Source organism: Aulonocara stuartgranti (assembly GCF_965226115.1).
Source record: "Aulonocara stuartgranti genome assembly, chromosome: 2".
Classification (NCBI taxonomy): Eukaryota; Metazoa; Chordata; class Actinopteri; order Cichliformes; family Cichlidae; genus Aulonocara; species Aulonocara stuartgranti.
This window is the reverse complement of record NC_138940.1, coordinates 2266382-2291892: the sequence shown is the minus strand read 5'-3', so window position 1 is coordinate 2291892 and position 25511 is coordinate 2266382. Positions and strand designations below refer to the sequence as shown.

Genomic DNA, 25511 nt, shown 5'->3' with positions numbered 1-25511 from the left:
TTTGTATGCAGGACAAACAGTGGAATCAGTCATTCAATGAAATAGAACCGTTCGACATGACGCACCCTTTAAGTTTGGTTTTGGACCCACATTTATAGAATAGATTGGTACACATCACGACTGTATACAACACGTATCTGTGGATCGTATATTCTGAAGCAATTTTAATGTAAAAGTCTACATCTGCTAACAGAGAGAAGCCAAACTGTTGTTCATTGTTCTTGTAACAGTGTAACGATCTACTCTAACAAAGGTTGTCCCCTTTTCTTCCTTTATGTGCTACAGAACTACATTACATGCAGTTGAGATAATCTCGTGATGATATTCTCTGACATGTCTCTAAGTCCCCTCTCTCTTAACACCAAATCAGTTTCTGGTTTTTCTATACATGGAGGTAAGCAGATGTATGCCGGTCTCCTCTTGGGTGGATGTTACTTATTTACAGCCCGTCCCTTTCATAACAGCGATGGACGGGAATCACGACAGACAATCCAGAAGAACCTTCCACAGCTGGTTTGGCAAAATAAGAGAGCAAGCAAAGCGGGGCATCCATCCTGGTACGAGGATGTCAAATTAAAATAATTAACTAAAATTATTGTTCTGCCACATTTTTGCCACCTATTTGGCCAATTCTTGTTGAGAGTGGAAAATTACAAAGAAGTCAGAATTTCAAAGACTTATCTGCCAGAATCAGAAGAAGTTGGCGTTTTTCCCTTGGGATTGTCCATCCTCACATGGTGGGAAAACGGTCCACACTGCACACCTGCCCAGCGTGGCTGCGTATGAACAACTATCCCATAAGAATAAAACAACATTGCTTGCTGATCTCCATCACCCTACTCAAGTTAAATCATATTTTAGTAACAGGTTTGTTATTATTAAATACACTGAGAATCTGATGGATAGACAAAACAATACATTAAGGCTGCCAATATGTACTTTATGATGCTCTAATTTGTGGAAATCATTCTTTGAAACTAATTGGAAAACTGATCTAAACTCACAGTCTGCAAAAAGAAAGGCATGTGTAACATTTGGGATCTTTAGATAGAAAATACATTTGTGTCGTTCACACAATTAGAGAATATTTACAAAATCCCTGCATCTGGTACTTAAAAATTTGAGATTATATATTTTAAAAAAGCAAACGTGCCCAACTCGACACCACGGATGAATAAATTCAATACTGACGCTGATAAGTCTCCTTATTCCTGTCACAGTCACGTGCAGTGGATGCCACATTACTCCACAGAAAGGTTTCATAACCCCAACATCTCACCCGTCTGTCAGAGATGCAAATCTGTCACTGGCAACTTGATTCACTCTTTCTGGTCATGTACAAAACTCAGCATGTTTCAGGGTTTTTCTGAAGCACATGGGGAGACCTGGTGTGACAGGCTCAACATCAGTAAACAGGTCTGAACAGAGAAGTCAGAGAAGCTCATTTCTGACTGATGACAGCAATACAGAGGCAAGTTGTTGAAAATATCCTGAACTCTTAGTAAGGGCTACTATTAGTCGCTGTTTGTTACCATTAGCCTCTGTTAGCTACTATTAGCCTCTGTTAGCTACTATTAGCCTCTGTTAGCTACTATTAGTCGCTGTTAGCTACCATTAGCCTCTGTTAGCTACTATTAGTCGCTGTTTGTTACCATTAGCCTCTGTTAGCTACTATTAGCCTCTGTTAGCTACTATTAGCCTCTGTTAGTTACTATTAGCCTCTGTTAGCTACTATTAGCCTCTGTTAGCTACTATTAGTCTCTGTTAGCTACTATTAGTCTCTGTTAGCTACTATTAGCCTCTGTTAGCCGGTATTAGTGAAAAGTCTTTGAAGTGAAATTAACTTTGTTGGACTCTGATGCTCGGTGAGTAAACTCCAATATGGTGTGAGAATGTAATTAAACTGTTTATCAGGGGGAAAGTTTAATTTTTAGATACCAAAAAAAAGGGTAACATTAGCTGGCATGATTTTATAGGGTTTATAAGCTAAGAGCAATATCAGCTTATAACCAGCTATTCTTGTTTAGCAACCTGCTGTCAGCTGCCCAGAGAGTCACATATTTAATCTGCTAACAATAAGTGAGTAGAATAACATCAGGACTACATTTGCAATACATGATCCTTCATATCTTGAGTCTAAAGGTGCAGGCCTGAATTTAAATTAGCACGAGAACACTTTGAAACCCTTCGTCTTTGGTATGCTGCATGTGTTTGGAAATTGCAATTACATATGTAATTACGCACCGTGTGTATTTATGATCCTATATCCCTTTTCCAATAAACTCAAAAAATTAGCAACTTTAACTAAAATATGCTGAAAATGCTCAAGACTGAAGTGAAAATGAGTAAAACAGCAGCTTCAGAAAACATGGAGGACTAATGCTCCATCTTTATAAAGATTACAGCCTGGTTTCAAAGAGTGAACAAAAGATTTCAGCACAGTACTTATTTTCCTCTTATGCTGTGTGTAAAAAATGTTTTTTAAAAAAAGACTCTTTGTTCATAATAACAGACCTGTGGCCTGACCCAAAGCGGTCACTTCTAAAGATTCTCTTTCAGACACGTTTTCTAATATGTCTGAGCCCACGGTGTCTGACCGCACGATGTCTGACCCCACAGTGTCTGACCCCACGGTGTTTGACCCCACAGTGTTTGACCCCACAGTGTCTGAGCCCACAGTGTCTGAGCCCACAGTGTTTGACCCCACAGTGTCTGACCCCACAGTGTCTGACCCCACAGTGTTTGACCCCACAGTGTCTGACCCCACAGTGTTTGACCCCACAGTGTTTGACCCCACAGTGTCTGACCCCACAGTGTCTGACCCCACAGTGTCTGACCCCACGGTGTTTGACCCCACAGTGTCTGACCCCACAGTGTTTGACCCCACAGTGTCTGACCCCACAGTGTCTGAGCCCACAGTGTCTGAGCCCACGGTGTCTGACCCCACGGTGTTTGACCCCACAGTGTCTGACCCCACAGTGTCTGAGCCCACAGTGTCTGAGCCGACAGTGGGTCATAACATTCACCACCAGGTTTGCGTACCAGCCAGTCTGTGTGGGATGGAGTTGGAGTGTTGGCTCAGGTAGCTCTTGTTGAAGCTCTGAGGGCTGCTCTCTCCAAACAGCCTGGAGATCTCGTGCTTCAGCACCGTTCTCACTGCCTCTGCCAGATCCGTGCTCCCACTCACTGTAAGTATATAAGACAGCCCAGTGAAGCTTTGAACGGTGATACCCCGAGACAATCACAGCAGTTCACGTAGCTCACAGAAGGTCACACTTACCTCCTTTGAAAAAGCGGACAAGACACTGATGCAGCCATGGATTATTAGGTTCTATGTGAACAGCCCTCTTTATGGACTGCAGCATCAGCAGGTACTTCTCTGGAGAAAGACAGAGGGACAACGTTTTTGTCATTTTTCCAGAATGTAAGAAAGTCGAACTCTGAATTCCTCCATCTACCTTCATTTCTAGATGTTCAGGCTGCTAGTTATTATTACATCTCTTAAGCTTTCTCGTTTTCCATGAGTCAATCTCTTCCATCCTAGTGCTCTTCTGTGCCTTTCAGATTCTCATTCAGGTGACTATCATCTCCACCTCACTCTGGAACCAGGCCATGAAGGAGAGGGTCTAGTGGCAGAGCCTTAGCCCACAGAGTCATGTTAAGGTGCAGCACAAATTAGCAACATGGGCCCGCCTTCTTGGGGCTCACCACCTGAGTGAATTGGGTTGTGGTCAACAGTTGAGGCCCTTGCAGTCTGACCCCTGGCTACTGAAATAAGCTCGAGACTTGACACGTCACCTTCCTAATGGGCAGCCTGAGCTTGAAGGAGCATGAAGGTGAGAGATACCATCAGGTAGATGTTTCTCTGCACCTCTAGGTTGGGGAATGTGTCCGACTGTGCTTTGATTTGTGCCGTTGCTGGAGGAGATTCTGGAAGGAACTGGTGAAAAACACCAGGAAGTTCGATCAGGTAGCAGGACAGGATGTTTGACAGGCATGGTGTACCCACAAATATAGTGAGGGCACAAGTGCACTGCAGTACCAGCGTGGCATTTCAGAGGCCATGGACCATGAGAACTTCAAGTTCATCCTCCAGAAGAACTTCAACAGCAGTCAGAGAAAGGGTGGGGACATGGGAGTCAGAGCAGCATGCAGACTCATCTGCATGCCCTCACCCACACTTTCCCTCTTCATCTACAGAGTTAGACCCTGCAGCATCAAAGCAAACGCTGCTCCACACTAAACCTGCACGTCATGTTACTGTGACAATAAGCCAAAGATACTTCTGGAACACCTAGTGTGGACTTGGACACTGGAATAGCAATACAACAGTACAAACTGAGATGAGTCTTTGTGCTGAAGCCCGTCTCACCTTTCCTGAAGTAGATCTCAAAAGCCAGCAGATGAGTCTCAACCTTTTTCCGCACCAGGTTCTTAAGTGGGATCAAGAACTTGACTGCTTCATCCAAAGGATTCTCCGGCTGGAAGGAGGAGTTGTTTCATTAGTAACATGTATGACTGAGGGCAGCTGCACCAGCTGCAAACATCTGCCCACCTTGGCCAGTTTGTCTGGTATTAGCTCCTCTTTAGGCCCTCCAATCTCTTCGTCATCATCCTCCTTCTTCTTCTTCTGGTTCTTGAGCTGCTTTTCCTTCTCTGCGTTCTTCTTCTCCTCTTCTAACTGGGCCTTCTTCTGTGCTCTTCGCTGTTTATTGCGCAGTTTCTTCAGCTCCTTGTCTGTCAGATTTTCTATAGAGAAGAAAGAGAAAACCAGTGTTATGACATAATGCAGTGCCTTATACTCCAGCTTTGCATGTCTGCTACGTCTGAAGACAGAACAGACCTCAACTTGACTGTACACTGAAAGACTGGTTTTAAAATTTGATTTAGTAAACAACTCGGGCTTAACCCCTGTACAGCAGCGGTCCCCAACCCCCGGGCCTCGGACCGGTACCGGTCTGTGAGTCGTTTGGTGCCGGGCCGCGAGAGTTGAGGTTCAGGTGTGAAATGTCTGGTTTTCAGGGTTGTTATCGGTTTTCAGTTATTTTGTTATCGTTTTTATCGTTAACTCGGTTTTCCTGGGTCTTTTCACGTGTGTTATGAATAAATCTTCTTTTTTCGGTACTGGTACTAGTTTTATTTTGTTGTATTTATCCGCGACACCTTAAAGGCCGGTCCGTGAAAATATTGTCGGGCATAAACCGGTCTGTGGCACAAAAAAGTTTGGAGACCGCTGCTGTACAGGACACCAGGCCAAAGCTTTTGGCTATGTGTGCAGGCCTGTACTGCAGAACACAGCCTAAGCTTGTGGATCGAGTCTGTGAACATATCAGATTCTGAAACTCAGAACTGTCAATGGCTTTTTTGTTTGTTTTAGTTCAGTTTTGTTTGTTTTTTACATTTTGTGCAATGTCCCAAATTTGAAAATGCTGTTTTCATGTACAGAGATAGTTTTACACAAGTTCTGCAGGAAAATGCATCCATTTTTGTTTTCTGAGTGGTATGAAAGTTACACATCTTTGCAAGCAAAGACTAAAAAAGCCAAGACCCCCCACGAGTGTTCTGAAAGTTAAAAATCATCTTTAACTCTTTAACAATCTGTATTTCAGAAGCTAAATATCAAGCCATCTATCCAAGGTTGGTGCTTCAATCCCTGCAAGCCTAATATCCTTACAAACAAACTAAGCCTAAATTTGCATTGCGACACATCCATCTGAGTATGAATGTGTATGAATGGTAGACAGGAAGAACTTGCCTGTGTGATATGGTGAATGAGGTAAGCTGTGTAAAGTTGAGTGCTCAGATAGGGTAGAAAGATAAGAACCAGTTCATAACATCGTTAAAAGAGCTACTTGTAAATCAAAGTCGTGCTGCGCGTGCACATAGAGTCTGACCCGTGTCTGCCTGGCTCTCCTTGCTGTCATCAGTCAGAGGTTTGTCGTGCAGGGTCAGGTAGATCTGTATTGCAGTGCGAGCAGCTTTGTAATAAAATGGGTGCTGCCGTAGGACATCCTCCAGCTTCAGCAGGTCCACGTAGGAGCGCAGCGTCATCTTCCTCATGCAGTAGGTGTGGAAGTCAAACTGGTCATCAGTGATCTCCACAAAATGCTGATGAGGAGAAGAAGGGGGCAGCTTTGATCAGCAGGTGATCAGAAAACTTCTGATCGTTATGATAACGTTAGGTCGTCTCAGTTACTTGGATTAAGACTTTGTGGAAATTAGCTGAACTTGAAAGGTAAGACTGTGCTGCAATCTATGATGTTTTTGGAAATCTTTTATTTGTCTTCAAGCCAGAGATTGTCACCTGAACTAGAGAGGTAGCAGGATATTGTAGAAAAGGTTTGAACGTTTGTCGTTAGCAGTTGGGTGGAACGTGTGAATATGAACAATGAACTCACTCTCTCAATTTCATGGCACTTCTTCAGGGCCTCTCCGTACTTGTTCAGCGCCTTGTAGGCCAACGCACATTCTGTCTGGAACCACATGCACTGCATCTCGTTCAGGTTATCCACTGCCGACGTGCCTTCCTGAAATACACAAACTTCCAAACTTACTTTGTGCCACCAGAAGACAAACTGAGGAAAATGATATGTGCTGGTGCTAAGCTGAAGCTGAGTAGCTGAAGAAAAGGTTTACGTAGACAACGAGGTTGGTGTTTTGTCTTCATGCAAACAGACGGATCACATCTTTGATCTTTTCAGCTTTGAGCTGAACTTGACAGCATTTCAGTCACAGCTGCACTGACCCTGTACAGCAGGTTTGTTGTGTCAGAGTGATGTCTGTGAAGGGCATCGTAGTCTAAGGAGCTTGGAAAGAAAAGCGTCTGGACTTCTTTAAGTTGTCCCTCTTTGGGGGGACACTCCCACGGGGTTTAAATCTGGGACTCTCCACCATGTGACTCATAGAACTGAAGAAGCTTCTCGGATGAGAGGTGAAACGTCTTCAAGCAACTTACAGAAGTCCAGACGCTTTTCTTTCCAAGCTCCTTAATCACAGAGTGATGCAAAAGGCAACACACACACACACACACACACACACACACACACACACACACACAGGTTTTTGGCTCAGAGAAGAGCTCGAGAAGATGTGGAGGGTGAAGGTAATGGTGGTCCCCGTGGTAATCGGAGCACTAGGTGCGGTGACTCCCAAGCTAGGCGAGTGGCTCCAGCAGATCCCGGGAACAACATCGGAGATCTCTGTCCAGAAGAGCGCAGTCCTGGGAACAGCTAAGATACTGCGCAGGACCCTCAAGCTCCCAGGCCTCTGGTAGAGGACCCGAGCTTGAAGGATAATGATGCAGAGGCGAGTACATATATATACATATATGTATACACACACACACACACACACACACACACACACACACACACACGCACACACAGATATATAATCTCTTAACTTCAATTATAGGCTTTGCTGTTGAGTGCTATGTACAAACTGGAAGGCCAAACAACACCAGCTCAGGTCCACACTCCCCGTCCCAATGACTCCTCCCTCTCGATCACTGACACAATTCTGGAGTTTTATTACTTTGGCAACATTTCAAACATGCCATCTGCTTACTCGTGTGAACTTGGAGCACATCTCCTCTGCTTCCTTGATGAGGCCAGCCTTCAGCATGTACTTGGCACACTTGGAATTAATGAAGCGGTCTGCAGTGTCCAGGGCCTGAGCCTCGTCCATCCACCGAGCTGCTTCTTTTATGTTGCCTGCATGCTAGAGGGCAGAGGAGCTGGGTTAGCAGACATGGAAAGATCACACAGTGAACAAAAACACCTGTGTGTGCAGAGCTTTCCACCACACCTTGTAGATCTTGGCTTTGATGAGGAAGAGCTCAATGAGCGTAGGTGTGCTGTCGATGGCTGCATTAATGAACTCCAGCGCCAGGCGTGGCTGGCCGACGAAGTCAAAGTGCTGTGCCAGGAAGTACTGTACCCACAACAGGGTGGTGGGGGGTTCCTCCTTCCCATCATCTGTGCACACATTTAGTACAGCTGTCACTGAGCTTTGGTTCAAGTCACAAACTTTCAAATAAATAAATGGAGACTGGAGATGATGGAAACCATTATAACCAATTAGCACTCACCATTTTCACTAAACATTCGACAGCTTTTTAAACAGGTTTCATAGCCAACTACTGATTCTTCAATAACTGTGACCTGCACGTAGAGAAAACAACTTTATTATCCCTTTATTTTAAAGAACATTTTCAAAACAGACTTACGTTTTAAGCACCACAAACGTACTTTCTCTTTGTCGCTGTAAAGGGACTTGAGGGTGGTGAAGACGGGAGGACAGCCTTTGCTGAAGTTGATCCTCAGGTAGCTGTCCAGAGACTGACGAAACCTCTCCCCTGGCCAGCACAAACACACAGCAAACACACAGCGAGGTTTACGCTGTCACTAAAATGTGAGTTACACTCATAAGCTGACTAATCAGTTTGTTTCTGCTAATTCTGAGCGCACCAAATACAGAGACAACAAATCCCAGGTCATGAGTGTCGCCTATTCTGAGCCGCAGCTGATTCCTTCCTGTTTGCTGTGATGAATTCTAACTGTTGATGGCAACTTTTTACAAACCCTAAACTTCAGGGGCAGCGCATACTTGATAAAAACATGCTGGGTCCATCGTGTTACGCACTGACACAGATACAGCCATAAGCTAATTTTTTCTCTTTATTTAAAAAATAAAAACACCACCTCACAGAAGCAGTAAACACAAGTGTGAGAATAACAACATTGTGATTTGGTATTTAATAAAATAAAAGACATAACAGACAGAAAAGGTGTATTTGCCAAAAATCCAGGTTTACCAGTGAGGAAGTTGAGAGGCAGCCTTCGGGGAACGAGGCCTTTAGGAAACTTTATGCAGGACGCTTCATAAATCTTCTGCCGCGCCTCTAAACTGCCTGAAGAGAAAGGAAGAATTGGTCAACTAAAGCTGCAGGGGTCAGTTAATATCACAAATTCACACAGACAATCCAAACTTCTGCTCACTCAGGATATCTGCTGAGTTCAGTTTGTTTGGTGGTCAAATGGTGCATTATCTCGCAGCCACAGAGGACAACAAACTGTAACTACAAAGGGATGAACGTGGCTGTTAAGAGCTAAGAGTGTGCTATGACCACATTCCCCACATTATTACAGCACAAAGAGCAGGCGCCATGGCTCCATGCTGCTGTTCGAGCATCAGCAGGTACACAAGGACTGGGACGAGCTCAGACATCAGTTTGGAGCATAGAGCAGCAGACATGGGCTCACAGCTTGTGGATATTTGTGCTACATTCAGGCGTCCAGTGCAGATTGTGACAGAGGCTTCAGTTTATTGAATCGTATCAAAACAGCCTCCAGAAATGAAGTGGATCAGCGTGTACAACCACTGAAGACTCGAGACAGACAGATGGAAAATTGAAAGTGAAATTGAAGTTCTTCATCAGTTTTGTGCTTATTCTAACGTCATTTATTAAGAATGTTCATCTATAACGGTTAATAACCCTTAAATGACCACGAGTAGTAGAAATGTTAATAAAAATTGTCATTTTCACAGTATCACCTGTCATTGTGCAAAATGTCAAAGTTTTAATGTGAACAAAATGTTAGTGCTCAAACCCACAGGAGCCCCACCCTGACCCCAGGAGGAGGACCTTCACACCCACTGTGAAAGAAGCAGACGGGCTTTTAACTGGGACAAAGTGTGCAAGTAGTGGAGAAGAGAGAAGGACACACAGCAAAGAATAAGGTGAAATTCAAGTCTTCAGTTGCTAAAGCGTATAGTTAGGCTGGATCAGGTGACCCTGAATCCTCCCTGAGGCTACGTTCACTCTGCAGGTCTTAATGCTCAATTCAGATTTTTTGATCAAATCCGATTTTTTTTGTCTGCTCGTTCACACTACAAATAAAATGCGACAGCAAACGCGCTCTAGTGTGAACGCTCAAAGCGGCCGCATGCACAAAAGAAGACGTCACACACGACGCGCTCTGTTTAGACCCAGAGCAACAGGATGTTTGACTGATGGCCTTAATGTAAAGACTTCGGACTTTATGTTTCCCAATTTTGCTTTAAGTTATAAAGTTATTTTGTTATTTGCATAATAATGATCCTTGTTGCTGTTTGAGAGGAGCGGTGCTTCAAAGGATAGCTGCAGATTTCTGTCAGAATCTGCAGATTATACAGTACAAAGAAAATGTTCACGTTTCTCCAACGTTGTCTTCCCAACAGTTTCACTGACATCTACACGGGATGGCCAGGAAGCGTTCGCCATGTGTTCTCAGGCGCTTCTGCGTTGCTGATAATCGGCGTCTGTCTTGTGTCAGTGAGCAGCAGTCGCTTTCTAAAACATCAGATATGTATCGCATTCAGTACCACATATGAAAGTGACCCAGGTTGGATTTGAAAATATCGGATTTGTGGTTTTCACACTGTCACACCATGATCGGATAGATGGGTCGCAGAGGGTTAAAAAAAAAAAAAAGGATTTGATGCACTTTCACCTGCAGTGTGAACGTAGCCTTAGTTATGCTCCAATAGACGTAGGCTGCTGGGGATTCCCATGATGCACTGGGTGCTTCTTCTTCACTCACTATGTGTTAACAGACCTCTCTGCATTGAATCATATCTGTTATTAATCTCTGTCTCTCTTTATCCTGTCTTCCTTCTCTCACCCCAACCAATCACAGCAGATGGCCCCGCCCCTCCTGAGCCTGGTTCTGCCGGAGGTTTCTTCCTGTTAGGACCCTCTTACCCCGTGCACAGCAGATACAAACTTTGCAACTGACCAAAGCTACTTTTCCAGTTTGTGACAGAAATGAACATGCAGTTATCAGATGTCCTCAGTTCTCAAAAAAGAAACAACCAGGGGTGCCGGCGTAGCTCAGTGGATGAGCAGGCAACCATATGTCGTATGGCCGGAGAGCAGTACGCCCGGGTTTGAGTCCGACCCTCTGCACGTCCTCCCCTCTCTTGCTCCCTGCTTTCCGTCTATCTACACCGTCTCTATCCAATAAAGGCGAAAAGGCAAAAAAAATTTACCTTAAAAAAAGAAAAACAACCAGAAAATGTTTAAACAGACTCCTGAAACTCTACTTTCCACACGCAAAATGCCCAACATATGAGCAGTTCTACAAAAGTGGACAAAAACATGTTGGTAGGGCTGTGCGATATGACCAGAATCTCATCTCCCGATATAAGACATCTATCGTCCCGATAACAATATAAATCACACAAATGTAACATTTTCTGTAAACTCTGTGAATCTCCACTTGTGTGAAGTGTTTCCAGCTGCGCGTCATGTAGCTGGAGTCGAGTGTTTTAACCGATGCATGAAACGACACATTTTTAGACACAAGTTGTAACGGCGCCGTTTTCTTTGTGAGTATTTATTACACGGCGTGCTGCGGGGAGAAGCCTGTTCTAACGTTTGAGTCTGAGGTTTATTTTTTAGCACCTGGCGGCTCTTTTTTACTTCTCATCTGTAAATAATCTGCTCTTTCACGTGATTCAGTTTATTTTGAAAAGTCTCAACAGGATCTTGAGCTTTATTGTGAAAGGTTTATGTGGAACATAAACAAGCGGACACGCGATGGTTTTACCGTCGTTGTTGCATCGACGATGCATAAAAACAGGCGCTTCTGTAGTGTGGTTATATTAAATATAAGAGAAAGAGAGACGTTTAATAAATGAATACAGCCTCTACAGTGACATCAGAACCATGAACAAATATTGCTGCAACAGTTTGTTTTGCGACACCACGAAACAAACGATAGCGTAAAATGAAACGACAGACGTTTTTATATCGTCATCAGATATACATCGTTATATCGAACAGCCCTACATGTGAGCTCTAACAAGAAACGATATGAAGGTCATGGCAAAAAAAAGAAAATGGATAGAGCACCAAACTCAACAACAAGGCCCACTTACTAAGGCCTGGAACAGCTGTGTGTGTGAATCCACAGACGCCACTGAGTAAAATGAAATGTCATGTTCCTGACTCCATGGTGAGAGCAGTGGAACCATGCCGGGAAGGGTGGCACCAAAGTTCATCCCCGACCTTTTCAGAAAAATGGACCAAAGTGTTAATGAAACCGAGGCATCCAGATTCTACACTGTGTGTGAGAGGTGCTTCAAACGGGTGCAGGGTGAGCACTTCTTTGGACTCTGGAGGAGCTGCCTGTTGTAATTAGGTGCATATATCAGACAGCAACAAAGGTTTTGCACCAACAGAGTCCATGACCGAGCAGACATCTCCAGCCTGCGGTGCTGCTAGCTGCGTTTACTGGCACCGCAGCTTCAAACATCTCTGGGAAAACACTGCACTCTATTCTGAAGTTGCTAAGATCTCTAAAACCACCATATCAGGGACTGGGAAATGCACTGCATGAAATGAGAGCTGCACTTTCAAATGCAGAGATTCTGATGAAATATCTGTGGTTTCAAGGAGCTTTTTGTTTACAGCCACTGCAGATTTCAGCAGACCAAAGGAAACAGGAAACGTTCTGCTGGCATGTCTGTTCTTGAGCAGGAGACTTTCACCAGCTGCCACTTTATTATTCCTCCTTATTTCTGTTCGCTGTCCGAGTCTGACTGTCAGACACAGACCCCTCCCCCTGATCTGTGTGCATGTGTGTGAGACTTTTACAATCAACTATTATTATCTTCTCATTAGGACTGTGTGATATGGCACAGCTCTACCAGGAAGCACAGCATCATAACTGCAGGGCAAGTACAACAGAGTATTTGTAGTACTAATAACCACAAACACAGGAAATACTGGTGCTGGCCAGTGGTACCCGTCATCTTTCTAGTAGATACACCTGGAGCATCAATTTCAAAATTCTAGATCACGTTCACAGGATTTTTGAAAACTTGACCTTTGAACTTGGGGTCAAAGTCACTGAGATTGGACCTCAGACTGGAGATCAGAACTTTTAGTAGATGCATTTCTAGAAAAAGTTATGCAACACTCTCTAAAATTAAAGCTGTGCAGAGCTCTGTGTGTCCCTGAGGCACATATCTGTTCCCAGGATCCTTTCTAAAGCTCAGCAGGAGTAAATGGTAAACTGATTCTTATATAGTGCTTTTCTACTCTGCCGGAGGACTCAAAGACCAGCACGTGCATAGACATTCATTATATGTGCTGTTGTTTCCTTGCACACAGAATAAATGCAGCTCGCTACTCTCTGCGTCTCACTTCATAAGGGAATTTTTCTAACAGGCATAAATTTGAGACTCAACGTTGCTTTGTTCTCCACGTGATTGCAATCACAAACTTGTGTCCACGCTGCCTGTGCAGCAGCCAGGCAGGGAGACGACAACGCCTTCATTATAATAAGTAACAACAGAAGAAGTGTGATGGATGAGAAAGTCCTCACCTGGCTTTAAGGCCTTTTCCAGGCCTTGGTAGTAGGCCCAGTTTTCTGGGTTCCTTTCCTGGAGTCTTCTGTAGACCTCTGAAGCCTCCTGATGTTTCTCCAGCTTTAGCAGCAGCTCTCCTGCAAACACAAACACTCGCTGACTCAGAGGTCTCACACTTTTAACACCAACGACACCCACAGCCATTCTTGTCTCTTTCCCCTTTTGTTTGCTGAAGGCCGGGTTTCTTTTGTTGATGAAACCTTGACCCTTCTGCTTTGTCGCCCTCCAAGTTGCCAAAAAAGGTACTGTTTACACCTGGAAATGTTCCAGTCTGGGTTTAAAACACACCACAGCACCAAATCTGCTCTTTTAAGAGTTTTTAATGACATCTTTTTAGCGATGGATTCTGGGAACAGTGTTTTTAAGGAATGGGAAGGACAGCTACAGGCAGAAGATGGAGAACCAGCTTCAACAAAACAACGTTGGTGAAGTCTGGAGAGGCCTCAGAACCATCTCAGGCCACAAACAGCAGAACTCTCTGCCTGGGAGGGATGTGAGATGGGCAAATGAACTGAATCATTTCTTCAACAGATTTGACTCAGCCATGAGGCAGTCTGCAACATCGGCTGCAGACTCACCCACCCCCACTGCTGCTGTTCCACCTCAGACACTTCACACCTCCTCTATTCACCCTGCTCACTCCCCCCCACCCCCAACAACAGCATCCAATACACACTCAACACAAGGCTCCAGCCTGTCTCTCTCAACCACCCAGGTTAGGAGGGAACTGAGGAGGATTAATGGCAAGAAGGCAGCGGGTCCAGATGGCATCAGCTCGAGGGTCGTCAGGTCCTGCGCGGACCAACTGTGTGGGGTGATGGAGCACCTCTTCAACCTGAGCCTGAGGTTGGGAAGAGTCCCACAGCTCTGGAAAACCTCCTGTGTTGTACCAGTGCCAAAGACTTCACGCCCCAAGGACCTCAACAGCTACAGGCCGGTGGCTCTGACATCCCACCTGATGAAGACCCTGGAGCGGTTGGTCCTGGCTCAGCTTCGGCGCCTAACAAGCTCATCACTGGACCCACTTCAGTTTGCCTACCAGCCTGGCATTGGAGCGGATGATGCCGTCATTCACCTCCTACATCGTTCCCTCGCTCACCTGGAGACCGCTGGAAGCACTGTGAGAATCATGTTCTTTGATTTCTCCAGTGCCTTCAACACTATTCTTCCCTCGGTTCTAAAGGACAAGCTGGTGAACTCTGGAGTGGACCATCACCTCACTACCTGGATCCTGGACTACCTCACCGACCGACCACAGTATGTGAGGACTCAGGGCTGTGTGTCGGACAGGGTCGTCTGCAGTACGGGGGCCCCACAGGGAACGGTTCTGGCTCCGTTCCTCTTCACCATCTACACTGCAGACTTCTCCCACAATTCCACCCAGTGCTTCCTGCAGAAGTTCTCTGATGACTCTGCAATAGTCGGCCTCATCACTGATGGGGACGACAAGGAGTACAGAGGTCTGACCCAAGACTTTGTGGACTGGTGCCAGCTGAACTACCTCCAGATCAACGCCAGTAAAACCAAGGAACTGGTGGTAGACTTCCGCAGGCACAAGCATTCTCCACTGCAACCACTGAACATCCAAGGTATGGACATTGAGGCTGTGGACAGCTACAGGTACCTTGGTGTTCATCTGAACAATAGACTGGACTGGACTCATAACTCAGACGCCCTCTACAGGAAAGGGCAGAGCAGGCTGTACCTGCTGCGGAGACTCAGGTCGTTTGGGGTGGAGGGCCCACTCCTGAAGACCTTCTATGACTCTGTGGTGGCTTCTGCTATCTTTTATGGCGTGGTCTGCTGCGGCGGCAGCATCTCTGCTGGGGACAGGAAGAGACTGAACAGGGTGATCCGAAGGGCCAGCTCTGTTCTAGGATGCCCTCTGGACCCAGTGGAGGTGGTGAGTGACAGGAGAACGGCGGCTAAGCTGTCATCACTGTTGGACAACATCTCCCACCCCATGCAGCAGACTGTGACAGCACTGAGCAGCTCCTTCAGTGGGAGACTGCGGCACCCACGGTGTGGGACGGAGAGATTTCGCAGGTCTTTCCTCCCCACTGCTGTCAGACTCCATAATAAAGACTTTAACTGATCAAGCACACACATCCACACATATGCAATAATACTAAGTGCAATAATCCTTTCTGTCATCGTTGTATTTTTACTCAGTTGTATATAGTATTTGTATTCTATTTTTATCTTATTGTATATTTATTTTATTTTATTCTACTGTATATAGTATTTTATTTTATTCTATTCTGTACAGCTGTGTACTGTATTTATTCTTATTGTATTCTAATTTTTGCCTCATAACTTTTGCACTGTCCACTTCCTGCTGTGACAAAACAAATTTCCCACGTGTGGGACTAATAAAGGTTATCTTATCTTATCTTATCTTATCTTTTACCTGTGCTTTAAGATCTAACAGCTGCTTCTGACACAGCCTCATCTCCACACTGGAGCAGTGGGGGCAGCTGTCAAAAATTAAGCCGGTCCTGTTTAGATGCCACCTGGAGACTCCGATCCATGCATTCATCACGTCTCTCCTGGATTATTGTGATTCTCTTTAGACTGGACTCGGCCAGGCCTCCCTGTCACGTCTGCAGCGGGTACAAAATGCTGCTGCACGATTTTAAACCGGTACAAGCAAACGAGAGCACATTACCCCAGGTTCAGTGTCCCTTCATTGGCTTCCCATTAAGTCTTAATGGTCTTTCCCTTCTTATTTGTCTGAGCTGCTTCCCTCCCACATGCCGTCAGTGCTCCTCAGTTAACCAGGTGCTCTTCACTGTCACAAAGACATTTAATAAAACCAGACGGAGCCTCTGCAGTTTCGTCTGCCACTGCAGGTCAGGCAGGCTCCATCTCTTGCTGCTTCTCAAACCCATTTAAAAACACACCTTTTCTTAAACCTCTTACCCTGTACGGCTTTATTCTTTTATTTTTGTGTACAGCTGTTATATTGTTTTAAAGCGCTTCAGAAATAAAGTGAAACTGAAAAGGAATGAGCGTAGCAGGGAAGGGCTGGGACTAATCCCAGGCACCATGGAGCGAGGTGACATCACATGGAGCGAGGTGACATCACATGGAGCGAGGTGACATCACATGGAGCGAGGTGACATCACATGGAGCGAGGTGACATCACATGGAGCGAGGCTAACACAGAGACATTTACAGTCACATTCACAGCTAACCCCACTAACTGCACGTCTTTAGACTGTGAGGAGCCCACCTCCTGCTGTGAGCCAACAGTGCTGCCCACTAACTACACACAGTACACTGAGTGTGCTTTATTCTTGTGTGCCAAATCTATTTTGTTGGCGCTAAAGTCCAGTGAAGCTGATAATTCATTTTCTTATGAACAGCAGCTGAAAAACATTTGCAGAAGCTGCAGACTTGACTTGGTTTACCACCTGCAAACACTCAGTGAGCAGCACGACACTGCACTACCCACCTCGGGTCTCCTCCACAGCCAGCTTGTCACAGATCTGTTTCTCGTAGCTGTTGAGGTGATCGAAGGCCTCCTTGTGCAGCCCGGCTTCCCTTAGGACCTGGTTCTGATACAGCAGCAGTTCACTGTACTCGTAATCCACTTTGTCAGGCGATGTCTGAAAAACAACGCACATAAAAAGGAACAAAAAATGATACATTGCCACATGGACTTGAAATGCCCATATTAGGCCGGATGTTTCACTTTGAACTTCACGTATATTATTTTTATTATTAGTAGTAATTTTCCTAGAAGGTTGGATGGACTGGACACCCCAGAGTGCACACTAATGCATCGATCAGACCTTCTGCTGCTTCTCACTACAGACAGCCAAACAGACGAGCCTAACTTCCTGGTCAGCAAAATGAAGCCCGTGCAGATGTCCCTTAAACCTGCCACCAAGTGGCAGCAAGTGTAGCTGCAGAAAGACGTGCAGACTTCCAGAAGTCGATGAGAACAAGGCTTTTTCTGCAACAGCTCGAATACTTTAAATGATCACTGCTTAGTTAAGGTCATGAAGGCCTTCTTATCCAGAGCTACTCACCTGTTGTGTTTTGCGGAATTCCTCAACAATCTTTGCAGCCATGTCAAAGTCCTCTAACAGGTGATAAGCCACTGCATAGCCGATCCAGGAAGCTCGTTGGGCTGGGCGGAGCTGTAACAGCTGGTACCGAGTCTCCTGGAGAGGGAAAGAGGCGCCATGCGCACGGAAGCAGCAATGTTAGTCCACAACTGTCCGTGTTTACAATCCGACTTTCCGTGTTTTGACGCTAAAAAGGAAACTGACGCACGAGATCAGTTTGCCCAGTGTCAGCCTTCTACGGCCATCTTTTGATTCAGACGGTCTCATTTGTCATTCCTCACCCTGTATCCTTCCAAGTCTCTCATCTGGATCTGCAACAAGGAGAGGTCTCGGAGAATCTGCAGATTGTCCTTATCCCACTTCAGAGCGTTACGGTAACACTTGATGGCCTCGTCATACTTTTTATCTGAGCGCTGCAGCAGGCCATACACATGCCAGCCTGGCACGGTCAGAGCGTCAGAGAAAATCACGCATAAACACAGTTACCCACACGTTACACGAGTTCATATGAGAACTCAGGCAGACATTTTTCACAGGTTTCTCAGAGTGGATTCAGCAGCTGCTGTTAAGATGAACAAAGGCAGGAGCACTGAAAGGATACAGACGTGGCTCTTGAGGTCGTTGCGCAGGCCTCGTCTCACCAGCTCGTACGCCTCCTCCTTCTTGCCCAGACAGTTGAGAGTTAAACCCTTCATGGCCAGCGTCTCTGGAGCAGGAAGGAGTGACGCATTCAGAGAAAGCTGACACGATGTGACGCATTTCACCACTCTTAAATGTTACTTTCTTCACAGAGATATGTGCAGAGAGTAATTTAGCAGCTTTTATGTTAAACATTGCTCATTATATCTTTACTGAGTTTCGTCAAACTGTAAAACCTCAGCAGCTTGCATTAAAAAGCCTGCACTCCTCTGGGCTCCAGGCTTTCCAGATGATGCAGGAACCTCTGTGCTGTGATAATAACTGATCAACTTTGGCTCACAGTCTGAATCGCAGCTCATCATGGAGGCGTTAACAGTGACGAAGCTTCCTTACTGCTTTGGACTTCATTAAAGTCTGTCTGCTCCTGAAGCCAGAGCTGGGAATGATCTTACCCTAACAGTAAGACAACATATTAGTGGTGGAGAGCAGAACTCGTCAGCCTCCTGGTAGGTGCACCTATGGCATTAATCACCTTGTTCTCAAGTTATTAGAGTTCTTCACAGGACTTTCAGACACCTTGACCTCTGACCTTGACCAAACTGTCCAGGATTATTAGTAAATACACCGATGGTATCAATTTGAAACTCGGTGAGGGGAAGTTTGCTTCATCACAGAGATATCAGCAGAACAGATACTTATGACACGCAACCATCTTATTCCCAGTTTTTGCTCACTTACGGTTCTGTTGTTGTCGTCGGCAACATAACTGAACAGTTTTCAATATCAAGATTCTGAACATGTGACTCCACTTGGGATTTTTCAAAGTACCACAGGCAGCAATTATTCCAAGCATGACATTCTTTTGGAAATGAAGACATTTACATAGAGTGCAAAAGGGTTGAGCCACCACTAATTTCTTTATTCATACATTCAACTATCAGGGGTTCAGCTATCAATTATTTTATTAAGCAAGTACTCCATCAATAATTCCATTAATTAATCGAGTAATCAGATAAAAAAAATTCTCTTTTATTAACGAGCAATAATAAATATTCAAAAGAGCAAAAAAAACGCAGGTCTTTCAGAGTGATCTGCTCTGGGTCCATTATAGAAACTGCATCCAGCTGCAAACATCTGTCAAAAAAGACCTTTCCAAATGCATTTATGTGCATTTTAAAATTTTACATTTCGAAGAAATAATTTTCTTAATTGCAAAATTAAATACATTTTAAAAGGTCCGAGAAAAAATCTGAAGCAGAATCAAAGGTCAAAGTCAAATAAAAGAATCTTAATGTAAGCAATGTAATGTTTGTAAGCCTTAGCATGTGTGGCAGCAGCAATAAAGAAAAGCAAGCAGTCTGAACTTTGGCCTGTGCTTTGATGCAAAGTGTCTGTGCTGCTGAAAACGTTATGATGGTGCAGATATTAAGAATGAATTTTAATACTAATTCAGTGTCCAAGATAACAGACCCAAAGTTTTACTGGCAACATTTTTAGTTTTAAACTTTAGAATACTGAATGTAGGAGTTTAGAAAGAGCGGCAGTTGTTTACAGCTGTTTAATCCCAGTGTTCCTGGATGAATTCACACTGGGATTCTGGTGCTTATTCCACTGTATGGGAGTGCAACCAAATGTACACAATGATCACTGTGTCACATTGTGTTAATATCATTAAATATCACGTCACCCCTAAAACGACTGGAGGCTGACAGTGAGCACGGTGCATCAGGTTCTTACCTCCATGCTCAGAAAACTTGGGGTTACTCAGGATCTGTTTGCAGAACTTCAGACCATTCCTGTACTGCTTGTGTTCATAACACCTCTGTGAAAAAGGACAAAGCACATTATATCAGGTGCCTGACACTGCAGCGAGTCATCTTAAAGTCCACGAACAGTACATTACTGTAGGTCTGCAAAAGAAAACACTGTTCCAGTGACTCTGTCCTTCCTCCAGCCAGCAGGAAAAGCACCACATGCTCCTAAAGCAGCATCAACAAGTCTGCGAGGATCCCCACGGCCCAGTGACGTAAATGTCATCACCGTACAGTCAGCGCAAGGGTCTGTTATTGTGACCACGCAGACCTGCCTGCAGAACATTTACAGCAGTTTTTAAGACTTTATGCTTTCTCCATATATTTCAATTCAAACCGTCATTAAAGCTTATTATTGATAATGCGTCTGATGCAGTGTAACGCCACAGCGAGGAGCTGTCAAACGGCAGCAGAGGGCATCAACATGCATGCGTGTTTTCGAGTCTCTTAACTATAACAGAAGCGGCTGACGTGTTTCGATGTGCCGGTTTTCACGTTGCTGTATTTAATAAACCGCTGCGCCTTCTTATCTATGCGACACTGTAAATGATCAGTAGAGCAGTGAGAGGAAGCTCCTCGTACCTCCATCTGGGCTGACCAGCTCCTGCAGCCGCTGGACTTAACTAGTCCAACAAGGTGCAACTGTTTTGGAAACAGACCCCAGACAAACGTGCTCATAGACGTCCGAGCCGAATACGTCCCCATGGCCAGGCACCAGAACTACAACACGTGACTGGTTTCGCGGTGTTCCAGCTACTGCTTAATAAAACTGCCGACTTAATCGCAGTGTGTCTGGCGTAGCGAACACATCCCTAATTCACTGGCACGTCTGTTGTAGATCTCGCAACTGAAGGCTACTTGGCAAACTACCATTAGCCAGCAAGCTAACGTGATCTCGGGTATTTTAACCTACCAGAATTCTTTTGAAGAGCGCGTTCTCTTTCGGCGGCAGGGTGATTGTGGGCATTGTAGTAGCTTCTTATGTCTCTTTCGGTTTAAACATGAATAATAATGTCCTGGCTGAGGTAGAGAGACCAGACTGTTTCGATCTTTTGAGACACCTCTCTTTCTCACGTGTTGACGCCAAGGCCCCCTTCCGAGCAAAATGGCCGACGCGCTTCTCCTCCGGGTCAGCCTGTTCTGTGAGCCTGCTCACAGGTCGGAGGTGGTGGGCGAACACACGTTTGACTGGCACCTCACCGTGCATCAGATGACACCGCAATTAAACCACGTTATACGCAGTGATATTTCTTTCACTGTAGTGGTAAAGAGTAATTTCTGGATATTTAAATATAATAACTGACAAATTCATTCGTTAATTTTATTGTATAACGTAAAATTGGATTATGTCTGTATAAAGATACCAGTTTAACCATAATCAAATGTTTGTTTCCAGTAAAGGGGCAGGATGCTCCGGAGTGGTCGTTTGATTTATCGGTGATCTTGGTATCAGGTCTGACAGGAAGTTTAATCAACCGCGGTGCGAACGTGCGAGTCGAGAGGAAGGTGCTCTCTTCAGCGAAAATGACTTTCAACCGGTTGCTGTCCAGGGCTGTTTTCGTCAGCAGAGGTAAAATCACGAAAAGCTGTTAATTATCGTCGTTAAAATTTTTAAGGCTACGTGATTTGGCTCGTTATTTAAAACAGTGACTGTTTGTTTTGCAGGCTGACCTTAGCTTAGCTTAGCTTAGCTTAGCATTCTGGTAGCATGAATTGGTTTTGGCTTTATAACTAAGGGGTAAAATAAAACATCAAAACTAAAGACTGGTAAAGTATTAGCAACTGCTTTCAACCCAGGTTTTCAGTGCATGTTTTGTTTTGTGTAAAGATTAAAAAACATCTAACAGGTCATCTACTAATCACGGTTGGTGGTTCGATCCTTGACTTGTCAAATGTCCCTAAGCAAGATAATAAGCCCAAGTTGTTCTCCAATGTATCCGTTAGTGTGGATGTGTGTAAATGTTAGAGTTAATAAAAGGTGCTTGTATGAACAGGGAAGTAGAAAGGCGCTATATAAGAACCATTCCATTTACCGTTACTTGGACTGTATGAGTACTGGCTGCCCATACAAAGACCGTGTTTTTCATGTTGTTGTGGTTTCTCATTGTTCCAGCTGGCTGCAGGTCTGCTTTCACAAGCTCCAAGCCTGATATGACCAACCCCAACTGGTTCAGAGTGGGTCTTGCTTTTGGAACATCTGCTTTCCTATGGGGCTTGGTGAGTGCATCATTTCATATGTACACCAAGGTGCTGTTTTAGAAGTAGCTCCACTGTGAGTTGATGCAGAACTGAGACTTTGGTCCTGAAAAAGCTGATTATGTAGTTCAATCAGGTCTGAGTGCATTCGCTGTGACTTGAGTTGTATTCAGAGTGCAGCATTTGTTTGCATAGGCTCTGTGGAGTTTAATGTTATGTGAATGCAACCTATACCAATGTCACGTAACTTAGTTTGTTGGAGAAAACGTGCTAGCCAGCAGATTGGTTTCAGAGTGTGTTACCTTAGTATTTGTTTCAGAGTTTAAGTTGGCTCACTTGATTAAAAAAAACTCAGAGTAGGGCAGGGAAATATGGCCAAAAATAGTTATCATGGTATATATTTTGAAATTTGCCATAACGATATAACTGACGCCAGACAAAGTACTTTAAAACTCCACAACTTTATTGGTGCAAAAAAAAACATCAATGTATTTTCACTGAAACAAGCAGCTGTTTTTTATCTGCATTAAAGTTATATAAACATTTAACAGTGCAAATGCAAATTCCTCGCTGACAGTTTAACCAAAAGGTATTTCCAGTGGAAACTGGCCGACATATCCTCAGCATAACCATGTAGAATATCCACAACACTTAAAAAGAGGTTTTAATAGCGACTTATTTTCCAAAAACCACGGTAATAACGATGATCCGCTAGCACGCTCTACCAGACATTGTGCTTTGGTGTGTATCTGACGGACGAAAGCTAAACCAGTTCCACACCACTGAACCATTTTTACAAACCAATTCTGATTCGTTTCATTCAACGATCCACTTTCGCCTTTCTCATTCTCTGTCGCTGCCATGCTTTTTCCACCGTGTGCGTATGAAAATAAAGGCACCGTGCATGCGCGTTTTACCCATATTCTATCGCGATATTTCATTTTCTTATCGTTGCCCAACATTGTACCGGTATTACCGTGAAAGGTATAAAATGGCCCAGCCCTAACTCAGAGTTCCCTTCATGTCAGGGTAAACCTGCATTCTAGACTGCCTCAGACTATATGTTGTCAGAGTTTCCCTTTTATTTGTTTCTGGTTGAATTCTGTTTAATGCATCAAACTGGAAGTTTACACTCTTGACTTGCCTTTAAATGCATGTATTCATGTCAGGCAGAATGATTACAGAGTGATTTTCTTGAGCCTGAATCCTGGCTGGGCTGTTACCTCACAGTATGAAGGTTCCCAGTTTGAACCAGAGCTGTGACCCTCTGTGTCGAGTGTGCGTGTTCTCCCTGTGCCTACAGATACTCTCTCTCTGGGCACTCCGGCTTCTTTTGACAATCAAAGTCATGCAAACTATTATATAAGCTATAGAACAGCGGTCCCCAACCCCCGGGCCTCGGACCGGTACCGGTCCGTGGTGCAAAAAAGGTTGGGGACCGCTGCTACAGGCTAAAAGCGTGACAAAGATGGTGCTTAGTGTTGTCTCTATGCTTGTCTTAATTTTACACAGTAGAGGGCAGCAATGAGCAGCAAGATTTTTTTAAATGTTTTTATTGTTTTTACTGTAACATGTGTTTTGTTCTGAAGCTCGGTCCATAGTGTGTCTGGCACCTGAATTTAAGTGGTTTTAAGGATTTTTAAAAAAAAAATAGTTCCTTCAATGTTAGTCTTACAATCAGACATTTGACAGCCATTTCTTGTAGATCTGCGGAACAATACAGGAGTTAAGATTACGATGTGATGTATTTAAAATAGGGAATTGACAAACGCACATGTAAGTGACTTGTGGCTTCTCGGCCTTCCATTTGCAGCTCTTCAAACAGCACAGCACAGACACTCATGAGTACAAAGTGAGGAATGGCCTGGAATAACCTACAAAACTCACAGGTGAGCGCCTCTAAATACTGAAATTTAAGTGGACACTACAAGTATTAAAGCTAATTTACACAAGAGCGCCCTTCACAAACAACTGATAGATTTAACACTGCCTGTAAAGATGCATTTAAGAAGTAGGTTTCTAAAGTTTTTGGAACATATTTAGTGCCATCAGGTGCAGCTGACTCAAACAAGCTCTCCTCCTCACTGCCCTCGTTCATAAAGTGCTCTATAAACCGTAGCCTAGCTAGCCAACAATGTAAACTGACTTACTGCTTAAGAGACAGAAGAGTGACAGTGGACAGTATGGTAAACCCTTGTTGTTTTTTCTTTATTGCTTGGGGCAATTCAAAAGACTCTTAAACTGCTTTTAATGTTCCGGTCTCGTTGCTTTCCACTGCATTGCTGGTCCTGTCTGTTACCAGCACTGGCACGAGATGGCTGTAAACATGTTCTTAAATCCAACTTCACAAACAGGGCTCCGTGGTGTAAATTAGGCTTTATACATGTAATGTTTCAGTTTAAATATGAATCACTGATCAGTTATACATCTTACTATTATTATTGGTGCTGTGTAGTGGTGCAACGGATCACGGTTGATCCGTAATCCAAACCGATCCCACTCCACGGTTCGGCACGCACGTGATCCAAAGATTCGAAAAAAAGTATGTGTATGGTGGCGTGGTGGGTCTGTCAAGCGATAGCTATGGTCAGCGCTGGCGGTCCAAGTGGAGGAGCAGAGGAGTTTGTGGCATTTAAGCAGCCCTTTGCTGCCCAGTCCGACCGGGCTAAAGCTGTTACAGAAGCTACTGCGGTGTTTAGCTGCAGACGGGAGGCCGTATTCTGTTGTGCCAAACAAGGTGTTTAAACTGTGATGGACGTGCTTGAGCCACGCTATGATATCCTGTCGCGCGTCCACTTTAGTGGCAAGATCGTTCCAAGCATGTATGAGCAGGAAAAGTTTAAAGTTATGGCTGAGCTGTCCCAGGCATCTTCTGTTGCCCAACTACAAACGGGTGGAGCTCCAGGTCAACGGAAAGCTACGTGACCATCACAGCGATGCAATGAGCGGTGTGTATTATTGTAGGGTCTGCCTTACATTATAAAGCGCCTTGAGGCGACTGCTGTTGTGATTTGGAGCTTTATGAATAAAATTGAACTGAGTGGTAGATACAAAGACTGTACTGCACTATATTGAACCATAATGTTTTTAATAGTTGTGCGGAATGAGTGTTGAGTTGAATGTTTTTAACAGGCAAAAAAAAACTTCAATAAGTAAATAATTAAATGTTCAATTTTTGTCTTTTTTTGCCGAACCGAACCGTGAGGCTTTTGATCCGTTGCACCACTAGTGTTGTGCAGTGTGATGATATATCTAATTGTCTCTTTTCCTGTCCAGGAGGTTGTTGGTGTTGGTCTGCTTCTTTCTGGTTTGTCTCGTCCCCATTTCTCAACGTGGATTACGTGTAAATAAAAACATTTATCATGTGAACGTA

At 44.4% G+C, this 25511-nt stretch overlaps 2 protein-coding genes across 4 annotated transcripts in view; one reads left to right on the top strand and one right to left on the bottom strand.

The window, feature by feature from the left end:
* Nucleotides 1-20971, bottom strand: part of LOC309719409 (N-alpha-acetyltransferase 15, NatA auxiliary subunit-like) — a 25924-nt gene extending 4953 nt beyond the window's left edge. For both annotated transcript variants that reach the window (XM_082555521.1, XM_082555522.1), the window contains exons 1-18: nt 20856-20971; nt 19869-19953; nt 18094-18198; nt 17774-17931; nt 17454-17588; nt 16874-17027; nt 13374-13493; nt 8816-8911; nt 8250-8356; nt 8090-8162; nt 7807-7976; nt 7567-7719; nt 6399-6527; nt 5895-6108; nt 4556-4749; nt 4373-4481; nt 3281-3379; nt 3043-3186 (exon numbers count right to left, since the gene is read on the bottom strand). In XM_082555521.1, the coding sequence (XP_082411647.1) occupies nt 3043-3186; nt 3281-3379; nt 4373-4481; nt 4556-4749; nt 5895-6108; nt 6399-6527; nt 7567-7719; nt 7807-7976; nt 8090-8162; nt 8250-8356; nt 8816-8911; nt 13374-13493; nt 16874-17027; nt 17454-17588; nt 17774-17931; nt 18094-18198; nt 19869-19953; nt 20856-20909 (2299 nt within the window). In that variant the 5' untranslated portion in view covers nt 20910-20971. The remainder of the gene's footprint in view (nt 1-3042; nt 3187-3280; nt 3380-4372; nt 4482-4555; nt 4750-5894; nt 6109-6398; nt 6528-7566; nt 7720-7806; nt 7977-8089; nt 8163-8249; nt 8357-8815; nt 8912-13373; nt 13494-16873; nt 17028-17453; nt 17589-17773; nt 17932-18093; nt 18199-19868; nt 19954-20855) is intronic.
* On the top strand, nt 20944-25511 carry ndufc1 (NADH:ubiquinone oxidoreductase subunit C1; the record flags this gene model as incomplete). 2 transcript variants are annotated; one of them, XM_082555564.1, is made up of 5 exons in its annotated part: nt 20944-21100; nt 21339-21512; nt 22056-22159; nt 23952-24027; nt 25415-25511. In XM_082555564.1, the coding sequence occupies 4 exons, from the start codon at nt 20944-20946 to the stop codon at nt 24009-24011; spliced, it is 495 nt and encodes a 164-aa protein (XP_082411690.1). In that variant the 3' UTR covers nt 24012-24027; nt 25415-25511. The 2 variants fall into 2 exon arrangements, with proteins under 2 accessions (XP_082411690.1, XP_082411689.1); XM_082555563.1 differs by having other exon boundaries at nt 20955-21213.